This window comes from Micromys minutus (assembly GCF_963924665.1).
Source record: "Micromys minutus genome assembly, chromosome: 12".
Taxonomy (NCBI): domain Eukaryota; kingdom Metazoa; phylum Chordata; class Mammalia; order Rodentia; family Muridae; genus Micromys; species Micromys minutus.
In genome coordinates, this window is record NC_137981.1 from 6,565,386 (window position 1) to 6,585,228 (window position 19,843).

Genomic DNA, 19,843 nt, shown 5'->3' on the forward strand with positions numbered 1-19,843 from the left:
AAGGAAGGCAGCTTTTAGTAAAAGATATGAATCACTCCCTGGCTCTAATCTCTCACTGTGTTCTGAGAAGCTGTCTGAACTCTGGTATCTCTCTCCAGGAGACAAATCCCCCTCTGGTACCAAGTTTCAGGTTTTTCCTTCTCTTAACATGGAATTCCTGAGAAAACTTTCAATTTCTTGGGTTTTCCTTGTTCCAAAGTCTGATAGATAAATGATAGGGCTACAAATCATCTTTAGAATATCCTCATATTTGTCAAGATGGTTTCTGGCGGGGCTGAGGAGAGTTTTGTTTATTTTAAGCAGGGTTAGGAGGATGGTCACACTGTCCAGTGAAGAATGCCACGAGCTCTTTTCTGATGAGCTAGTAGCAGCTCACAACACACCCAATGGGGCTGCTTTGCTTTGGGAGGACACTCACAGCTGGGGTTCACCTGCAGTCAGCAGACATGAGTGCAGTCCCACTTGTCTAAGGTAGGTTACATAGTGAAGTGAACCATGCTACCCTGGACTATGTGTTAGCTCCTATCTGTAGCAACCTCTTGGGGTAGAGGGCACCTTAAGACTAAGGGCTATTGAATAGCAATAGCCTATAATGTTTTGAGAGTCTCTTGCACAGAGTTGACCAAAAACTCAAAAGAAGGCTTTTGCTTTTGTACTGGGGTCTTTGTAAATGGTTTATGACTTTTGGGTGAATATTGTTAGCCCAGATAAAACATTTTCACGTATAATTCCTTGTGACTTCTCCACACATCCCTACTATAATTTTTACTTCCCTCCCCTTTTCTGCTGCTTCCCTCCCCTAATTAGAGCTCCACTATTTTTCTGATTTCCTCCTTCATACCACTTGTATTCTGCCTGCTGTTATTTCTCTCTCTATTGATCCTCCTCCGGACAGTGATCTCTTCTTGTTTGCCTGGATTCTGCAGTCAGTCAAGGTTTTAATCTTCACAGGGGAAGATTATGAATTTAGAGCCTCAAATGAGAGAGAACATGTGATGTTTGTTTTCCTGGGTATAAAATAAACTCACTCAATTCTCAATACAGTCGATCTTCATGTAATTTTAATGATAATTTAATAAAGCAAATACATATTTTCAAGAACCATGCTGAAATATTATGAATATATTATACAAACTTTGTTATCTAATTACTGAACGAAAGACATACATAGGAAGGGAAGTAAAAGAAAAATAAATGTGGCGGTATTGGCCATGTGTGAGCAAAGAGCTAGGCACAGGGAGTTCAGTGTATTGTGCCTACTTTTATGAACATTTGAGGTTTGTGTACATGTATGGACATGTGCATTTTTCTGTGGGTGCATATGTATGTGTATAGGGATGGTGGAAGTTGGGAGGGTACTTGACAGTTATAGAGGCTTTTTTCCCTTGGGCGAGCTAACTCTGGGTGTGAAGGTCCCTGACAATGAGTGGCCACCAAAGCTATCTTAGATAAGTGGCTACTAGACGCAAGTGAATGAATTTAATAGACAAAGGCAACATGAAGTGGCTTTTGTTTTTTTTTCTTTAAAAGGGAGCCATTTGAAAATTGAGAAATTGAGAAAATGTCTTAGCCTACAGGCAAACCCAAGGGGCATTTTCTTAATTAGTGATTGATGTGGGAGAGCCTAGCCATTTTGGATAGTGACACCCCTGGGCAGGGGATCTTGGGTCAGAAGAAAGCAGTTTGAATACAAGAGGAGCAAACCAGTAAGCAGCACTCCTCCATGATCTCTGCTTCAGTGACTGCCTCTAAGTTCCTGCCTTGAGTTCCTGCCCTGACTTCCTTGGTTGTGAACTATGTTATAAAAGTCATAAGCTGAATAAACCCTTTCCTTCCCACGTGGCTTTTGGTCATGGTGTTTATCACAGCAATAGAGACCCTAACTAAGATGGTGTTTATCACAGCAATAGAGACCCTAACTAAGATGGTGTTTATCACAGCAATAGAGGCCCTAACTAAGATGGTGTTTATCACAGCAATAGAGACCCTAACTAAGATAGTGTTTATCACAGCAATAGAGACCCTAACTAAGATGGCAGTTTCAGAAGATAGGTGAGAGTTGAAGACAACACCTGTGCAGGAGATGTCATCACCAATAGATTAGACCTGCAGCTGTTAGTTTAGAGACTTCTTATGAGTTGTGGATTCAGGCACTGAGGAGACAGTCTAGCTGGTCAGTCTTGCTGGCCTCCTCATGAGATGTCTTCATGTTTAGCTTCCAGGGAGCTATGTAAAGGAAGAAAGACAACAGGAAGTTATACCAGGGACTGGAGCCCCTAATCACTTCTAGCATGTCGGTCTTCTGGCTAGCACAGAACAGAGCACATTTCTAGCTTCTGGCCAAAGGCAACAATTAAAATTCTTATCCCCAAATGCCTGACCATCTAGTGTCTCCTCATTATTCTTCTTTCTGAAGAGGTAGCCATAACTGTTGTTGGGAATGTGGGATGACTGATCTGTCTGATTCAAGCTGAGGGGGGTCATCAGGTATCTCGCCTCCAATGGCTCTAAGAGACCTCCAGATGCATGGGGAGTTGCATCTGCATACTGGACAGGTGAAATGAGGAAAGGCATGTTTCCCTGGAAGCCAGCTAAAGATGTGAGGGGAAGAGCAAGGGCAAGATGAGTCCAGATGCACTGAAATTGGGGCCCCATGAACATCAGTGAGTTTCCTCCCCCACCCCCAGAGTAGGCATGGATTTATAAAGAAGCCCCAGACAGAAAACTGGGACCTCTAAAACATCCAGGTCCCTTCTTACTCTCTCCTTGCTGGCATTAGAACACTCTTTTCTCAGTCTGTCCTTGTCACAGAGCCTGAAAGTGAAAGCAAGAATGAGGGCACCTGGAATCTGGGAGTGACTTGCTGGCCTATACAAGCAGGATCCAAATTAGGGTTGCTGCCCCTCTGTGCATCTCCCATTGGGCTGTCACAGATCTATGTGGGCCTCCAGAGTGTAGCTGTTTCAATGTGCTAGTTACCCTAGCAGCTATCTATGTCCCTCTTTACCCAGGCATGAAGACAGTTAATGTCTTATAAGAGCAGGAATACTATTCAGTGCACTTTTGCCTTCTAGCTATGGGGCACTATAAGCCAGGGAAAGAAGGAAATTATTTAATATGATTTCCCCAGGCCATGATCAATATTTTTGAAAAGAAAAAAGAAAAACCATTCCCTAGCTCTCAGAAGGAAGGATGAATGGATACTGGTTTGTGGCAGGAAAGGTTAAAACTGTAAGCCGCAGGCAGCTTTGTTTCTAACTTAACTAAGCTCAGGTCACTTCCTCTGGTACCCCAGCCTGGGATATAAGGGGTGGTGGAAAGAAAGAATGAGAGAAGTGCTTCCCCCAATCCCCAACTAACATAAGGTCCTAGGAAAAGTGGAAGGGTGATGGTAAAAACCGGAGAGATGGGGTAACTAACAGGGGTCGTAGATAGAGTTAGGAGAGAGGCACCATGCCACACAGCTCCTGTGATCACCTTCCCTGCTTGGTAACCAAGGTGAAAGAAAGCCAGTGGTGGCAGCAGAACGGAATGTCCTTGGGAGCAACAGAGGGTTCTCAGCTCACGTGAGCATAAGTCTGGATGTGTGTGAGGGCCCTGGACAATCAAGGCCACTAGTGAACTTGTCCTGTGAACTGAGCCTGAAAAATGAATTGTACAGGCAAGGGAAAGGTGAGGCCTTATCATAGGCAAGAGCTGCAGAATAAGCAGACAAGCAGAACAGCTTCCAAGGAAGAGACTGCCTCTCAGGGCTGCTGTGTCTGTGAGTTAATTAACCTTTTCTGGATTGAGGCATGGGGTCGGGTGGGGTGGGGGCTGGGGTTGGTGTCTGTGTAAAGAAGTGATATGGGAGCCTCTGAGGAGAGCAAGTAATGTCTTCCACTGGGAACAAACGAGTTCATAGAAGAGCTTAGTATTACAGTCCCTAGGCAGAAATGGAGAAGAAAGACTTTGGATTGTGGAGGAAAAGTGACTGTAGATACTGGCCATTTCTGATAACAAAGTACTTATGAAGAGCTAATAAGAAGCTGAAAGAAGCTGTCGATTAGAGAACATGGAACATTAGGCAACAAGTTATGGCTTCTAGCGTGGCAGTTGGTCTTGGGAGGTAAATGAAGTTAGAGCAGAGGGGCAGAGAAAGCAGAGTGAGCCGCACTTTCTTCATCACCTCTGCCATCAGGTTCCATTGATGTTTGGTTCTGTGTCTCCCAGAGTTCTCTCTGCTGGTTCGATCCCAGGCCGTTTGTGAAGGTGGTCTTGGGAAAGTGAGTGACTGCATTTGTAGTCTCTCCTTGCTTGCTTCTCTGTAATTCCTGCCTTGAATATTTGTTCTTAATCGATTAAGCACTTTAAAGGCACAGCACCTGTCCCAAATCAGGAGTGGTTTGGAGCCGGGCGTCAGCCACAGTCTATTCTCTCCAATGTTTCTTGACTTGTTAGTTTACAAATGTATGTATTCATTTGTACTTCTGAATGGAGCCTGCTCTCTAGTGCAGAGGAGGAGCCGTGTGTGTCAGGCAAGGAGAGAAAGCATGGTAAAGGCATTTCTTCATACAAGCTGAACACTCCCGCAATGCCATTGTGAGACTACTAACCACTCATAGCTTCCTCTTGCCATGGGACCATAACTTGAAACACATCCTGTTTCCTCTGTGTCTCCACCTTTGGGGAAGCAGTGACTTTGCTGTCAGGCACATCCAGAATTAGAATCACCTCCAGCTCTCTATGCCCACACTGATCACTGAAAACTTCACCAATGTCAGTCCCTTCCGACTCTGTCTTTTTTGTGTCGAGTCTCTCAAGCCAAAGATTAAAAGGTTCGCTTGGCCTTTGGTTGCGGGATGGGCTCTGGTTCAGATTCTACAGTTGCTACTGTGCTCCTTGGGTAAACGGCTTTTCCATTCCCTCATCCACAAGATGAAGATAATGCTTACCCTGTGAGAAAGCCAGTGGTAAGAACCAAACTCAATTTGCCACGATGTCTTAAGACCTCAGCAGTGGCAGTGAGTTCAGCTGCGGTCATTAAGAATCTCCCAGCTTCTGGGCCACCTGGGTGAAGTTGTTCATCGATCCTTCTGATAAATCTCCCACGTTCCCTGTTGCCATTTCTGTACCGCCAGTTGCACACAGATTCTTTACACACTTCTCTACATATCCATACCTGGTCAGATCCCACGTGACATGGAAGGTCATTCCTGAATTCCGCAGCTAGGGGCAACTTAAGAGTTTTGGGTGTGATCTTTTTGTTTCTTTTTAGTACCTTGATTGCACAGCTCTCAAGTGTGAACTCTACATGACATGCTCATAGGAATCACAATGTCAAAACACTGGGAACTCACTCAATAAGTAGGTGAAGCAAGGGGATTCCTTTGTGAAAGAATATTTATTTATTTTTCTCTTACAACTTTATTTTCAAAAGAGAGGGGTACATATACAGATTTTTAAAGGCATTTTGGCATAACACTACATGAATATTTTTGTCAGCACTTAATTCTTTTAGAGGTTTGATAGTATGCATTGAAATCCCACTAGTTACCATAAGCATAAAGTACATGTAGGACAGAACGTAACATGGAAACAGTTTTCGTGGTGAGTATAGATTAAGAATAATGATCTTTGAATACCAAAAATTGCCACAAGGCTATATTCTTAGCTTTTAGGTTATTAATGGTTTAAGTCCCAGGTGTACCACACTCTGAGAGGGTGCTATACATATTTTTTTTTCCTAAGAAGGACTGAGACTTCTATTTTTTGACCTTTGTTTTTCTTGAGCTTCATATGGCCTGTGAGTTGTTCCTGGGGTGTTCAGAGCTTTCTGGGGTTAGTATCCAATTATCAGAGACTGCATATTATGTCTTTTCTTTTATGACTAGGCTACCTCACTCAGGATGGTATTCTTTAGATGCATACATTTTCTTAGGAATTTCATAAAGTCATTGGTTCTGATAGCTGAGTAGTACTCCATTGTGTAAATGTACCACAATTTTTGTATCCATTCATCTACTGAAAGAATCTCGGTTTTTTCTAGCTTCTGTCTATTATAAATAAGGCTGCTATGAACTTTGTGGTGCATGTGCCCTTATTGTATGTTGGGGCATCTCTAGGGTATATGCCCAGAAGTGAAATAACTGGGTCTTCGGGTAGGACTATGTTCAATTTTCTGAGGAATCGCCAGACTGATTTCCAGAGTGGTTGTACCAGTTTACAACCCCACCCACAGTGAAGGAGTGTTCCTCTTTCTCCACATCCTCACCAGCATCTGCTGTCATTTGAGTTTTTGATCTTAGCCATTCTGACTGGTGTGAGGTGGAATCTCAGGGTTGTTTTGATTTGTATTTCCTCGATGGCTAAGGATGTTGAGCACTTCCTTAGATGCTTCTCAGTCATTCGATATTCCTCAATTGAGAACTTTTTGTTTAGCTCTGTACCCCATTTTTTAAAATAGGGTTGTTTGATTTTCTGGAGTATAGCTTCTTGAGTTCTTTGTATACCTTGGATAGTAGGCCTCTATCTGATGTGGGGTTGGTAAAGATCTTGTCCCAATCTGTTGGCTGCCATTTTGTTTTCTTGTCTGTGTCCTTAGCCTTATGGATATTTTGCAATCTCATTAAGTCCCATTTGTCAATATTTGGCCTTAGAGCACGAGCTATTGGTGTTCTGTTCAGGAAATTTTCTCCTGTGCCTATGTGTTCTAAGGTTTTTCCTACTTTCTTTTCTAATAGTTTCAGTGTACCTGGTTTAATGTGGAGATCTTTGATCCACTTGCACTTGAGCTTTGTACAAGGAGAAAAGAAAGGGTCTGTTTTCATTCTTCTGCATGCGGAGTGCCAGTTGGACCAACACCATTTGTTGAATAGGCTGTCCTTTTTTCCATTGAATGTTTACAGCTCCTTTGTCAAAAATGAGGTGACCATATACGTGAGGGCTCATTTCTGGCTCTTCTATTCTATTCCATTGATCAGTAAAGAATATTTAGACTTAGAATCTGAACTACACAAAGGACCTCTGGAAGTTCTAGAATAACAATAATTACATCTAGATTCAAACACAAGACCAGTGAATTTGGGCTGTAGCCTTTGTCCCTGGGCCATTTCCTAGTCCCTGGGGATCTGAGGCCCTCAAGCTAAAGGAGTGTGCCAATGTGACATAAGACTGGAAGTCTTAAACAACCTGCTGTTAAAGGTTAAACCCATCAAAGAGCCATTCTTCTCTTGCCATCTTAAAATGGCAGCCTTGAGGTCCGTTGCTCACAAGTTAGATTCTGTTACTTAAGGCTTTACGTCTTGTGGCTGTGGAATTTTTAGGACTATAACATGTACTTAATAGTGAAAAGAATACAATTTCTGTAATGGGGGTGAACATTTCAGATATCCAGACCCCTGTTGCTGAAACAACTCTGTCTGAATGCACTGGAACATCAGGAAGTTTTTCCCAGGATCACAAGAAATATTCCAGGCTTAGTGAGAGTGACTACTGTTAGCCAGAATGGAAGAGAGGCGGAGTTCCCAAGGCCATCAGATCCTCCTGCATTCAGGGACTGACAGTCTTGTCACACTATACATGAGTTGTGAGCTACCACTGAAGAACAATGAATTTTCAAGACTGAGAGGGGCCAGGACCACATTTTCTTTTAGTATAGTATGTGCATGGAGACTGGGAAACACGTGCAATGTGTGCTCATAGTATCTGATGTGCAATGATGGAATAGCTTTGCCTAGCTAGTTTAAAATGTATCAAGTTAATGCAGAATATATAGTGAGGTCCGTGCTCACCCCGTGACCTCCACCACAGCAACGCACAGTCTCCCTAACTCCTCATCGGGCTCCATCCTAGTCACAGCACCTCCCCGACATCCCTCACCATTCATTGGTTCTTGTGAATTAGAAAAGTGAGCATGGGTGAAGCTTATTGCTGTGTCTCCCTCTGAGTCAGGCTTCATTTGCTCACTATTCATCCACACTCTGGATGCTGATCATCTGCTTCATTGCTTTGTAGAATGCCACAGTGTGAGCACACCATGGTGTATTTGTTTATGTAGACATTTGAGATTTTTTCTGTTTTTAGTTACGATAAATAGTATGTTATGAAATTATTATACACACATATTGATAGAAGAATGAGGGAGAGGGGACAGAGAAGATGGATGGATGTGGAACGAGAAGGGCATGTGTGCAAACATGTGTATAGACATGCATTCTCTTGAGTACACACACATTCACACACACACACACACACACACACACACACACACACACACAACATGCGTCTTCTAGGTGGACAGGTGGCACATGTTGTCTAGTTATGGTTTTGCTGCCAGTCTTCTCAAGTGATTGGCAACGGAGGTGCTTAACTCACAAACAGAGTTTGTAAATCCGAATTAACTACTACTGCCCCCATTCAAAATGGGCCATCTGCTTCTGGTTTATTAATGCTTGATGTTTTAATAGTATATTAACTCAGGCACTAAAACTTGGCCAATCCAAGTGTTGGGTAGAATTAGAGGTATAAAGAGTTGGACAATATTTATAGCTTAAAATTCCATTAAGAAATTCCATTTAAAAATTCAGCTGCACAGAAGAGCATTAAACAGCTGGGACTTAATAAATTCTGTCAGTGGGTGAATAGAGTGTTAGAAACTACTGTTTGGAGAAACAAGTTAATTAATAGTAATTTAGAAAAATGTATTAAGAAACTTGCTTGCCATGGTCCAACAAGAAGGTTTTAAAGCAGATGATGAAAAGGCGCTGTGATTTGGACTAAGCATATTGTTCTGTGGAATAACTGGGCTTTATTACTCCTATGCCTGATTAAAAGCAACATCTCTGTCTCTGGCCCAGGCTGTTGTATTTCCATTGCTTTTTGTTTTGCCTTTACAAAGCATGCTTTTCTCATGCGACTACAGCACTGTCTGGCTTGCCTTCACTGGGATTTTCTGCTTCCAATCTTTCATTCCTTTGGAAGCAGGATGGTATTTCTGTTTACAAGGGACCACAGAACCCCAACATTCCCACAACGAGCAAGTTGCTGAATTGAATGGGACACCTTGCCCAGAAGTGGCATGCTGTCTGTCTGCTGTCTGCTGTCTGTCTGCCTCTGATGCACTTGTGCATTTTCCTTTTTCAGTTATCTCAGGGGTCTCCAGAACCTATCGAGCCGAACTTTCTTACCTCAGATTACCATTTACTTCACCATTCACGGGCTGCAAACAACTGGTCCCCAAGTGACCCCACAGGTAAGAGGGACCTGGCTTCTACAAAAAGCAAATAAACAGAAAAAAGATCCATTTTGATCATATAAACATCTGTCCTACAAAACCACCTCTACCACATACACACAAAAAATGGGGTCTGTTCTGTTCTTCCACCAAAGCAGCACTGGAGATACACTGAGTAGGATTTAGAGGTTCCCAGAAACCAGACTCCACACAGGCAGCTCCCTCCATTGCTTATTAACACTATAAACAAACAGCAGGGTCTCTCTGTGTGAACTCTATTTCCTTTACACTTTTTTCTTGTTTGTCTGATGAAGTCAAATCTAGGAAGATCAAAGGCAGAAATAGAAGGCTTAAATATTCAAAATAGAGACAATGAGGGACACCCAAAGAATCCACATCAGGCATCTGACTTTTTTTTTTTTTTTTTTGGAATAATCCCACATAGGGAAGCTCTGCAGCATGAGATTCCAGACAGAGACTCCAGAAACTTGAATTTCTGATTCAGATCTCAGCTCAGCCATTAAGTAGCTGATCTTGGTCCAGTGTCTCCTACAACATGGGAGTAAATATAAGAAGTAAATATAAGGATACCACAGTAAAATGATGAGCGAGATAAACACCGTTTAGAGGTTGTACAGCGGCCATAAGGCTCCAGTGGACACAAGAGCCAGGCCTTAGGAGGGGCTCAGCATGACCACATTCTTTTTGAGATGCTTGACAATGAGAAGCAGAATCCCATTCTTCTGAGATTTCAGAGTTCTCCAGTAAGTACTGGACATAGTACTTCTCCGGAAAAGAAGCTTCACAGTTATATAAATATTTGATACCTTGCAGGGGTCTATTGTGTTGGCCTTAGAAATCATTTTTTTGCATGTTGTCAAACTTTGTCTGAATATGTATTCTTGTCACCAATCAAATCCTAGCGGGCACAGTATCATTTAAACAGAACTCTGAAAAATTCCCAAGCAAGATAACATAATGTCTGAAGTCATTTGCTTTTAGTTGCTGCCCCCAGATTGGGTCAGTTCACCTGCTGGTCAAACTCATCAGAGTAACTGAGATGCAGTGAACTCTCAATAAAGTCTCTCAGGAACCCTAGACTGGGTTAGCTAACTGCCTTCCAGGGCAGCTAGCTACCCTACTGTAGAGCAGATGCTAAAATCTGTTACACTATGGCCCTGCCTTTAAACAAGTCTTTAAAATGAGCCAGTACTGTCTTCACGCTTCCTCTCAGTCATCCTAATAACCCTTCTCTTGCCTGTCTCTAGGGGGCTTTCTGAAAGATCAATGCAAGCAGGCTCAGGGGAAACTGACAGTTGTTTCTGGAAGCTTTCCAGTACATGCAGGTGCTGTGTGTCTGAAATCCCCATTCACTTTAACACACATCCCTTACCTTGTGAATCCTCATGTTGTTCCTACGTCTTTTTTTATTGCTTTGTAACAGCCTTACTTGGAGCAGCCAAACATGGAAGAGAAGCAAGGTCAAGACGTTTTGGAATTTACTTATTATTAATAAAATATATTTTTATGAGTGTGCGCACATTCATGAGTGTGTGTATGTGCATGTGGTATGTGTGTGTGTGTGTGTGTGTGTGTGTGTGTGTGTGTGTGTGTGTGTGTGTGTAGGTCAGAGACAACATTTAGGAGTCCAGGGAGGGATCAAATTCAGGTCACCAGGCCTATGACCTGCTCAGCCATCTCTTTGTCAATGGATTTTGCTTTTGAGTCTTTATATTTAAGACGTTGACAGTATTCATTGCTGTTGAAATAATAATCACCAGTAAGGTATAAGTAAGAAGTTCTGAAGCAAAGGTTGATGTTCTATGACTGCTGTGTTTCAGGTCCACCCAGCAGCCTTGAAGTGGAAGAAGGAATCACATATGAGCAGATGCAGGTAGAGTTTCCACAGCCCCTTTGTGCTTTTACTTGTATCGCTTGTTATCATGCATTAACTGAACTGTATGTTGATTGCAGACTGTGATTGAAGAAGTTCTAGAGGAAAGTGGCTATTACAACTTTACAACTAACAGGTGAGATTTGGGGTTTACTTTCAAAGGTAAAAGATGAGGTAAGGTACCACTAGAAGCAGACCACTAGATCTGCTTTCTTTATCCTTGATTCCCAAACGCTGAATTTCAACAAATTATTTTTAGACATCATTATATTTGCTCTGAGGTGGAATATGTGTTGCCCAGCTTTCAGGGAGACATCACCACTGGTGCTCTACAATGAAGAAGGCAATGCTTGAGGACTTGTCACTGCTTAGCCTTTCACTGAAGGCCTCTTGCTGAACTGAATGTATTATCCTACCATTTGGCTCTATTTGCTGAATGTCATTGGAGCCATTGGCTGCTTACAAGCTAATGAGAATGAGACAATGGGAAAGCATTTCTAGGTTGGTTGGTTTTGATTTGGCCATTCTAGAAGAGCTGGAAGCTCAGATATGCATTGTTCTCATAGCCAAGCAAAACCTACTCTGGTGACTTAAAGATTAACAGACTCTCTGGTACATGTAAATCCAGCTTGGAATTCCTGTAGTTTTACTACTAGGGCATGTGATAGTGCAACAGTTTGAACACACTTGTTTGTTTGAGAGGTGGTTCTGGGACATAATGACAAGGATGATGACCCCAGTAAGATTTCACTGTCAAGCAAGTTCCCTTATTGTTCATCTCAGTTTTGAACCATGAAACCACTCAGAGAAGCATGGTCAATGGTGTGCCCCGAGTTCTCCCACCGAAAGGGAGAGAGCTGGAGTTGTTTTCCAGCTTTTTGGAAGTCAATGTTGCTTACCTTCCCCAGGAAGCAACCATTCCTGCTGATTCTGGCCTTTCCTAAGGACAGACGAAGAGGTGAATAAATACCAGAGAAGTTCAATGGGAATGGGGATTGGCCAGCACGTGTGGAAGTACTATACACAGGTCATGCATGGGCTATGGTAGTAGCAGCTCACAGTTGGTACCTCCGTATTCCCAAGGAGCCATTAAGTTGAACTGTCTACATCTGGCATGTACCTCAGAAGCTCAGGGCTGTTTTAGGATACACAGTCTTTTGGAGTGTTCTCCCGCAAGCAGGCTTCTCTTAGGGGGAAGAACACACTTCCTATTGCAATCAGGAGAGCTACTTATGTTAGCTTTCTAAATTATTCTGGAAGTGTTTCTTAAGGACAGCTAGTAGCCTGGAAAATGAGGACTCAAGATTGGCTTGCAAAGGTCATTACAGAGAAATTACATTCCTCTTTTTGTTCAATTCAGTATCTCGCTTTTCTCTTCCTGCTGCCATTCCAGTGAGCCTTTCTTATGAATCACACACGTGGTTATTTAACCACTTGCTCTTTTGGCTTAATAACATATTTCTAACACATTTCTTTACAAATTTAGCACTGCTTGTGATTTGGGACTGCAGAGCGGAGATGAGTAATCTGTCTTGCGAGGGTCCATGACTGACAGAAATCACCATCCTTCAGGGGCTTTTCTCCCAGCATCCCTGTAGAGATATTTGCATTCTCACTGTTTGCTCTGCTCCAGTGCTGGGCTCACAAGCTTTCTGTGCCCGGTGTGCACATCTCTGTTTCTCACTTTCAGCATCTTATTATTTCATGTGCCCTTGGCTTGAAGTCGTGGGGCAGAAGTTGTCCTCTACAACTCTTGTCACTGTGTGGGTATTACCAAAGTGGCCCAGGAGCAAGGGAAGCAAATAGCTTTATGTTTTTATAGAAAAACTGAAGAATGTATAGAATGAAAAAGTACGTGTGCGCATTTAGAGTCTTAATGATTGACATTATTGGTTTGTTTGATTGTATGTCTCTGTTCACATCTGCAATCTAAGCTAGGTACACAGCAGATCACAGGTTATTGATTCAGTGATTGGCCAGGTGATTTGTGCATAAGTGAGAGTCTTAAATTGTAAATGTGGGGCTGAGGAAGCAACTCAGTTGGAAAGTGCTTGCCCTGCAGGTCTGAGGACTCTCCCCCCACTCATGCTAAAAATAACTAAAACAGGGAAGGCGACTGGAGAGATGGCTCAGTAATTAACTTTAGCTGCTCTTCTAAAAAATATGGGTTCAATTCCCACCACCCACATGATAGATCACAACTGTTTGTAGCTGCAGTTCAAGGGATTCAACACCTTCTTCTGGTCTACCTGGGCAGCGGGCACTCAAATGGTACAGAAACACCGACAGGCAGAATACCTGTAGACATCAAATACTTTGTTTTACAAAATTTAGAGATAAAAAAATAAACAAGCATGGTCATGAGAGCCTGTAATCCCGGCACTTTTCCCTTAGGCTCACCAACATTGGCCTAATCTAACAGTGAGTTCCAGACCAGTGAGACCCTGGTTAAAAAAAGAAGGAATATGCTGTCCCAGGGAACAGCATGCAAGCTTGACATCTGGCTTTTACACCCACACACAAGCTCATTCACACACACACACACACACACACACACACACACACACACACACATACACACACATTCACACTCACACATACACACAATGTGGGAAGAAAGGGAGGGAGGAGGGAAGAAGAAGAGGGAAGGAGGGGATAGAAGAGGGAGGAAGAGGGAGAGAGAGAAGGAAGAGAAGGAGGGAGTCTTAGTTTATCAATATAATAGAGTTCTTATACAACTCTCTACAAATGGTGCTAAATTTGAGATAATTTTTAAATGGTTAATTTTTTAATACATTTGAGTGTGTTTGTGTATGTGCATGTCGGGGAAGCAGGGTTTTTCATGAAAGTCATATGACAACTTTTAGGAGACAGTTCTCTTCTTTCACCATGTGGGTCCAGGTATTGAACTCAGGTTGTTGGGCTTGTTGGTAAGTGCCTTTCCCCTGTGGCCCCTAAGATTATTTAACAATACTTTTGCCAGGATATAGATATATAGAAGAAAGACATCTATCTATCTATCTATCTATCTATCTATCTATCTATCTATCTATCTATCATACCTTGCTTAGTTTGTTCAGACGGATGAACCTGTGATATAGGTAAATAAACGTAGACATTTTTGTGGCATAAGCTACTTTGGATAGCATTGATTATCCACTGGTTCTCATTGCACTTAGAACTTAAGAAAAAGTATGCTAACAAGTTTTAGCAAAAGGTCAGATCTCTCTAAGAGTTCCCATTTTATTAATTAGGTTTTACTAGCCGTGGATTATTTTTTGTGCCTGTTTGCTTAAGCCAGAGGTATTGAAATTTGAGGGCTGGATGGAGATGTTTGTGACTGGATGGCATTGTTTCCATTTCTAGATCTTCTCGGTGTCACTCTTATCCATGGGGGACCAAGAGCTACACAGCCAAAAGATGAGAGCCCTACACTGGAAAAAATGGAGTTGCCCAGCTAAGTTCAAGTTCGGGGTTCAGCCGTGATGTGACAGCAGGAAGTGCAGGACTGGGTGCTGCTAGGACAGCCCAGGAAAGAGCCACGGTGCCGCAGGGGTGCTCTTGCAGTGCTGTGGGGGTGTGAGGCAGCCACAGTGCTGGGCTCAGTAATGGGCTATTGGTGTGCTTCTGGGAGAAAACATGGCAAAATGGCTGCCAGGGCCTGGGTGGAGCAGCATCAGCACAGAACTTCCCTTGAGGTTAAACAGGAAAACGACTTATATTTTTCAAAGGGACATTTTATACTCAGGATGGTGGAAACTATGCTAAAATTATGTACACCAAATAGTTTTAGATGGAACAATCACAAGACCTAGTGCAAAATGTTAGGTATTCCATTGGGTGCCCCACCCTTTTTAATCCTAAAAGAAATTCAGAATAGGGTAGTTTATAAATGAAATGATTGGTTCTCTCTGATCCACTTGGGTGCTAGAGGTTCTGAAACATGACACAGTGCAGACAGTATTTGTAACCTTGCACACAGGTATCCGAGCTTGGATACTCAGATGGCAGCTAGACTAGTAGAGTCTGTTGCTGTAACATGTATGTTTATGTATATGTCCAGGGGAGGAGGGAGGCTTGCTTAGGCTGGGGCTTGCTGCCAATCAAGCTTGCAGTGTCTTTAGAACACGTTAAAGAAGTCATAGACTGAAGGAGATGACAGTTTTTATTCTAGACTTTACTGAATTACCTGTAAGACAGGCATTTATTGTCTGAGAATTCCCCAAAAGTTATAAACTAAAACACAAATTTCTTCTTTATCCATTGAGATGGCTCAAAGAGAAGTCAGAATGTCAGTCCTACAGGTGAGAATAACATCCCACCTTTATGCAGAGTGGATTTACTAGACCACTGGGCTCAAATTCTTCCTCTTTAACTGGCTTCTGATAACTCCAGTGCTGGACCAACTCAAACTGTACATGTTCCCACTTCAGGAACAACTCATTGCATGTAATTAGCAAGTTGGAAGCTGTAATTACATGCTTAACTTCCCTTTGGTTCTCATTGTCTTTAATTACATTGCTATATTTTAGCATGATGGAATAGTGCAATATATTGGCAGTCATTAGAACACAGTATAACCTTTCTGAATAGTATGTGAATCACTTAATGTGAAGTCTTACTATTTCTTAGAACTTAGAATTAAAGGTTTCACCTCCACTCTCCTTGATCACACACTAACTGTTGCCTTTGAGGGTTACTGATGATTTTTTTTGTCTTTAAGCCAAGATAACAACTAAAATACCTATAATTTTAAATATTAAATACAGTGATGAATTATACATTTTCAGTTTTCAAAACAATTCCATTCTTATATGCATCTCACACATGAAATCCAAACATTATTACTAAGTTACTGAAGCAATGTGTTATTTCTGTCTGCACAGTTGTTTTTAGCTCATCTGATGTGTGGAAAGAGGCAGAGCCCTAGAGGAACATAGGCTTGAGTCATGACAGAAACCTCACATAGGATACACTAAACTTTGGGGTGAATTCTCAGAGAGACAAATTGTTTCTCAAATGGTGATGTATATAAATACAAAATAATGGCATCCATTGCTTTGGTAAAGAAAAAATTTTAATTGAGTTTTTTGTTTTGTTTTTGTTTTAATGTGTGCAGTCTACTGAGGAAAAGGTGAAAGAGATACAGTTTCTCTGTACCTCTTTTAGGCCATAGGAGTGGTATTTACTATAGAACAATTAGAAAAATTGTAAAATTAGCAAAATGAGCTAACATATGCACCATGACAGCTGCTCAGGCCCAGCTGTGCAGTAGCTGGGTGGTTTTCCTAAGGGAAATTATGTGTGTGCTCCCCTTGAGTCCCCATCCCCTACGCCCATCCCTCCATCTCTGCAGTCAAGGACACCTTATCCTCTATTTAGGCGCTAAGGAAGCCCAGTAATACAACCATTCTCTCGCAATGAAGTTAGCCTTTCCAGAGCTCTCATTCTGTGACCTTCAGACAGGAACAAGAACAGTCATTTTTGTCTTGATCAGTGGAATTGTCTTTACTGCAAAGAAGTTGCTACTTGAGACTAACACGCCTCATAATCTCTTCTTGATTGCATTTATCTTTTTGTCTTGTATAATTTTTAATGATTTGTTTTACAATGAAATCCTGTGAATTGCTGGGTCCATCTCATTCCCAGTGACCGAATATTGTATGGGGTAGAATTTGAATTCATTTCTTCAGATAACTTTTGATGCACAAATGCTTCAGCTAATTATGTTTTGACCAAGAAGCTCTTTCTGTTTATCTGTATTTGAAACTTCAATTCATTCCTTAAAAGCAAAATGTTTCATTCTTGGGGAACCGGCTACAGCAAAGATATTTTCTGATTTTTTTTTTGTCTTGTGACAAATGTGCAGTCTTTAAGGAAATAAGGAGTAACAAAGCAGACAGACACAGTTATTAGAGGTATTGCAGAAACCCAGAGATGTGCTGTTGGCTTTAATGTCAACATCTGTGTGGTACCCTAATGTAGAACACCAATGGTCTACAGACCCATAAGACTATGGATTTTGTACTCAGCAACACACACACACACACACACACACACACACACACACACACACTCTGGAGGGCACTGTTATGAACTTTATATAAGTTAAGGTCTTCCTATATAAGTGTCATCTAACACTCATTAAATGTAATGAATTTTAATGCTAAGGGACAAGTAAGAAACTGGATGATTATATCTAATTCCACTGATATCACCACCAAGTCACCACTTATGTTTGAGATTTGTGAAGGCAATAATATTGACTAGTTCATTTTATCAGTATTAATAAGCATAGAACATACATATGCCCCCGTATAATCTCTCTTTCTCTCTGGAATTACTGAAGTGAACATGCTGTGTTCCTTCAGAAATAGCCATATTTTCTCTCTGTGTGTGAAAATATAAAGAATTGATTGGAAGCAACTTTTACTGTTCACTTCCTCCTCTTTGAAAATGTTGGTTTCCATGAGTACCAAAATCACCTGCCGGACAGTGCAAGACCACCTGAGTGTTTAGCTTCTCAGCATTCAAAGCATACAACAGCAGATGGAAGCTGAAGGCTACCACACTCTGATCCTGACTGTGTATGAAATTGTCTGAGCATTAAATTCTTTACGTTCAGGACCTGGATGTGATACATATGTTTGTTGCCGTTTGGATTGTGTTAATGTCCTGTGGTGTAAGGTGACAGCTTTGAATAAGTTGTCTTTGTGGTGAGAATGTTCTGCTAGCACATGCCACTGTTGGATGTCGTTGACCCACGTGGATGCTAAATCACATGTCTCAAGGAAGCAACTTCATGAAGAGACTTTTGTTAACTTGCATGTAGCAAATGGGCTGTGACTTTACCGTGGATGTTATTTTGGGATTTTTTAAGAAGGACAGGGAAGATTTTGCAGTTTTGATGAGGTGACAGGTGGATATTAGCAGGTTATGCATTCCTCTGGGCAATAGACCCTTCCAAAGTGGGGATGGTGCACCCTGAAGTCTCAGCAGCCTCTTCATGTGAGAAGTCTACTGGATTATGCATCTGTGCAGCATTTGGCTGATCATATTAAAATGTTTGCTAGGTTCACATTGTAAAAATAAGTTCCCCTTAACTGAAAGTGGGTGGTATGTCATGTTCCTGAAAGCAAGATGTGGTTATCCTTCCTTTCATTATATTCTGTGAAATCAGCTCTTCCTTTGTGTCTATTGTGATCAGAAATAAGAACAGAAAATGAACAATGTGGTTGCTCATCAGCCATTCCAGGTTTCCGGGTAGCTTATTTGTGTCCCCTGAACAAGGTGTTTAATCGTTATGAAAAATTATGTCTAGTTGCCATATTGATGACCAGCAAGCAAGATGGCTGCTTGCAATTGATATGGTAAGGTCACTAGTGAACACTTAGCTAAATATTGGGAAACATGTCAAGAACTGTCCCCCCAAACAGAGAGTCTATACCAGAAACAATAATCTGAAGAATGCAATGCTTGAGGACTTGTCACTGCTCAGCCTTTCACTAAAGGCCTCTTACTGAATGTATTATCCCACCATTTGGCTCTGTTTGCTGAGTGCCCTTGGAGCCAAGGTTCTGAGAAAGAATTTAAGGCGTGGAAGTGCTATTAAGTTTTAGCTAAATCCCTGACATTCCATGTCCACTTTGCCTCACGCTTCAGTGTACCGAACAGCAACAGTACTCTTTAGGGAAGCTTCATGTTTTGACAGAATATAGTGTTTGTGGGGACCCAGAAGTTCTGCCTTGTAAAGCTGACAGATTTTCCAAGGAAGTTCGTCAATTCCCAAACACAATCTTGCTTTCAGTAGTTGGAGGGAACAAAACTCCCAGGGCAGGGTAGGGCATCACTCAGTGGTGCCTCACTGGAGAGCAGTTGATCAGAAGCACAAGTGATTCCTGTTCTTGGGACTCCTGGGACTAGCAGCTGTGCAGGTCACAGCAAGCTGGCCTCCCAGACATCAGCAGAGCTTCATTAAAGTCTCATGACATGCGAAGTCCCTGTGAGGCATAGAGGCATTGAGCTCCATGTAGAGAACTACTGCTGCTGGTTCTGGTGCCAGGCATTGAGCCTAGAGGATGGCACACACGGAACAAGTGTGCCATTGCTAAACAAGAAGCAGGTTACAAACAGCAGTTTATCTGCCTGTAGGTCAACATGGCTGCATCCCTGGGACCTTTCTTCTCCATCTTCCAACTCAGGCTCATTCTGTACGACAATAAACTTTTTACAAGACAACTTGTGAAGAATTTGAATGGGTAAATGTGGGGATGTGTGAACATGGTTGCTCAGTTTGATTGGGCAAGGGACGCTGCAGATGTTTGCGTGATTTGCCAGTTGCTTGCATGAAGATTAGCTATGGACAGAAAGATTCCATTGTTTTCTTCTTCCAAACTGGGAAACAGAAATCATATAGAAGAGAAATCATTGCAGTATTTTGCTTGCTGACATTTAGTAGGTACGATCTGAATTGAAAGGCTCTCTGACTTCTCTGGTTTCCAGTGGTGAGTCAGTGAAGATCAAAAAGAGTGGTGCTGTCCTCTGAGAGAAAGTGGAGCCTCTGTTCTTTCTCCCACAGCACAGAGTTGTTTCTTTTAGATGTGCCTGCAACGGACAAGAGTCTTCCCAATGTGCCTTCTCCTTAGTCTTGAGATAGGACCTTGCTTTGCCCTAGCACCTCCCATTTAGATCACCCACGTTTTGTAAGCCCTCAATGCCCTCATCCTTACCCACCG

At 42.1% G+C, this 19,843-nt stretch overlaps 1 protein-coding gene across 2 annotated transcripts in view; it reads left to right on the forward strand.

Moving 5' to 3' along the window:
• The window catches only part of NEK10 (NIMA related kinase 10), a gene marked incomplete at its 5' end in the record, with an annotated part of 174,384 nt that extends 158,567 nt beyond the window's left edge, over nt 1-15,817 (forward strand). For both annotated transcript variants that reach the window (XM_080925891.1, XM_080925892.1), the window contains 4 exons: nt 9,124-9,232; nt 11,056-11,108; nt 11,189-11,244; nt 14,475-15,817. In XM_080925891.1, coding sequence (XP_080782017.1) covers nt 9,124-9,232; nt 11,056-11,108; nt 11,189-11,244; nt 14,475-14,532 — 276 coding nt within the window. In that variant the 3' untranslated portion in view covers nt 14,533-15,817. The remainder of the gene's footprint in view (nt 1-9,123; nt 9,233-11,055; nt 11,109-11,188; nt 11,245-14,474) is intronic.
• Between the last annotated feature and the right edge of the window lie 4,026 nt (nt 15,818-19,843).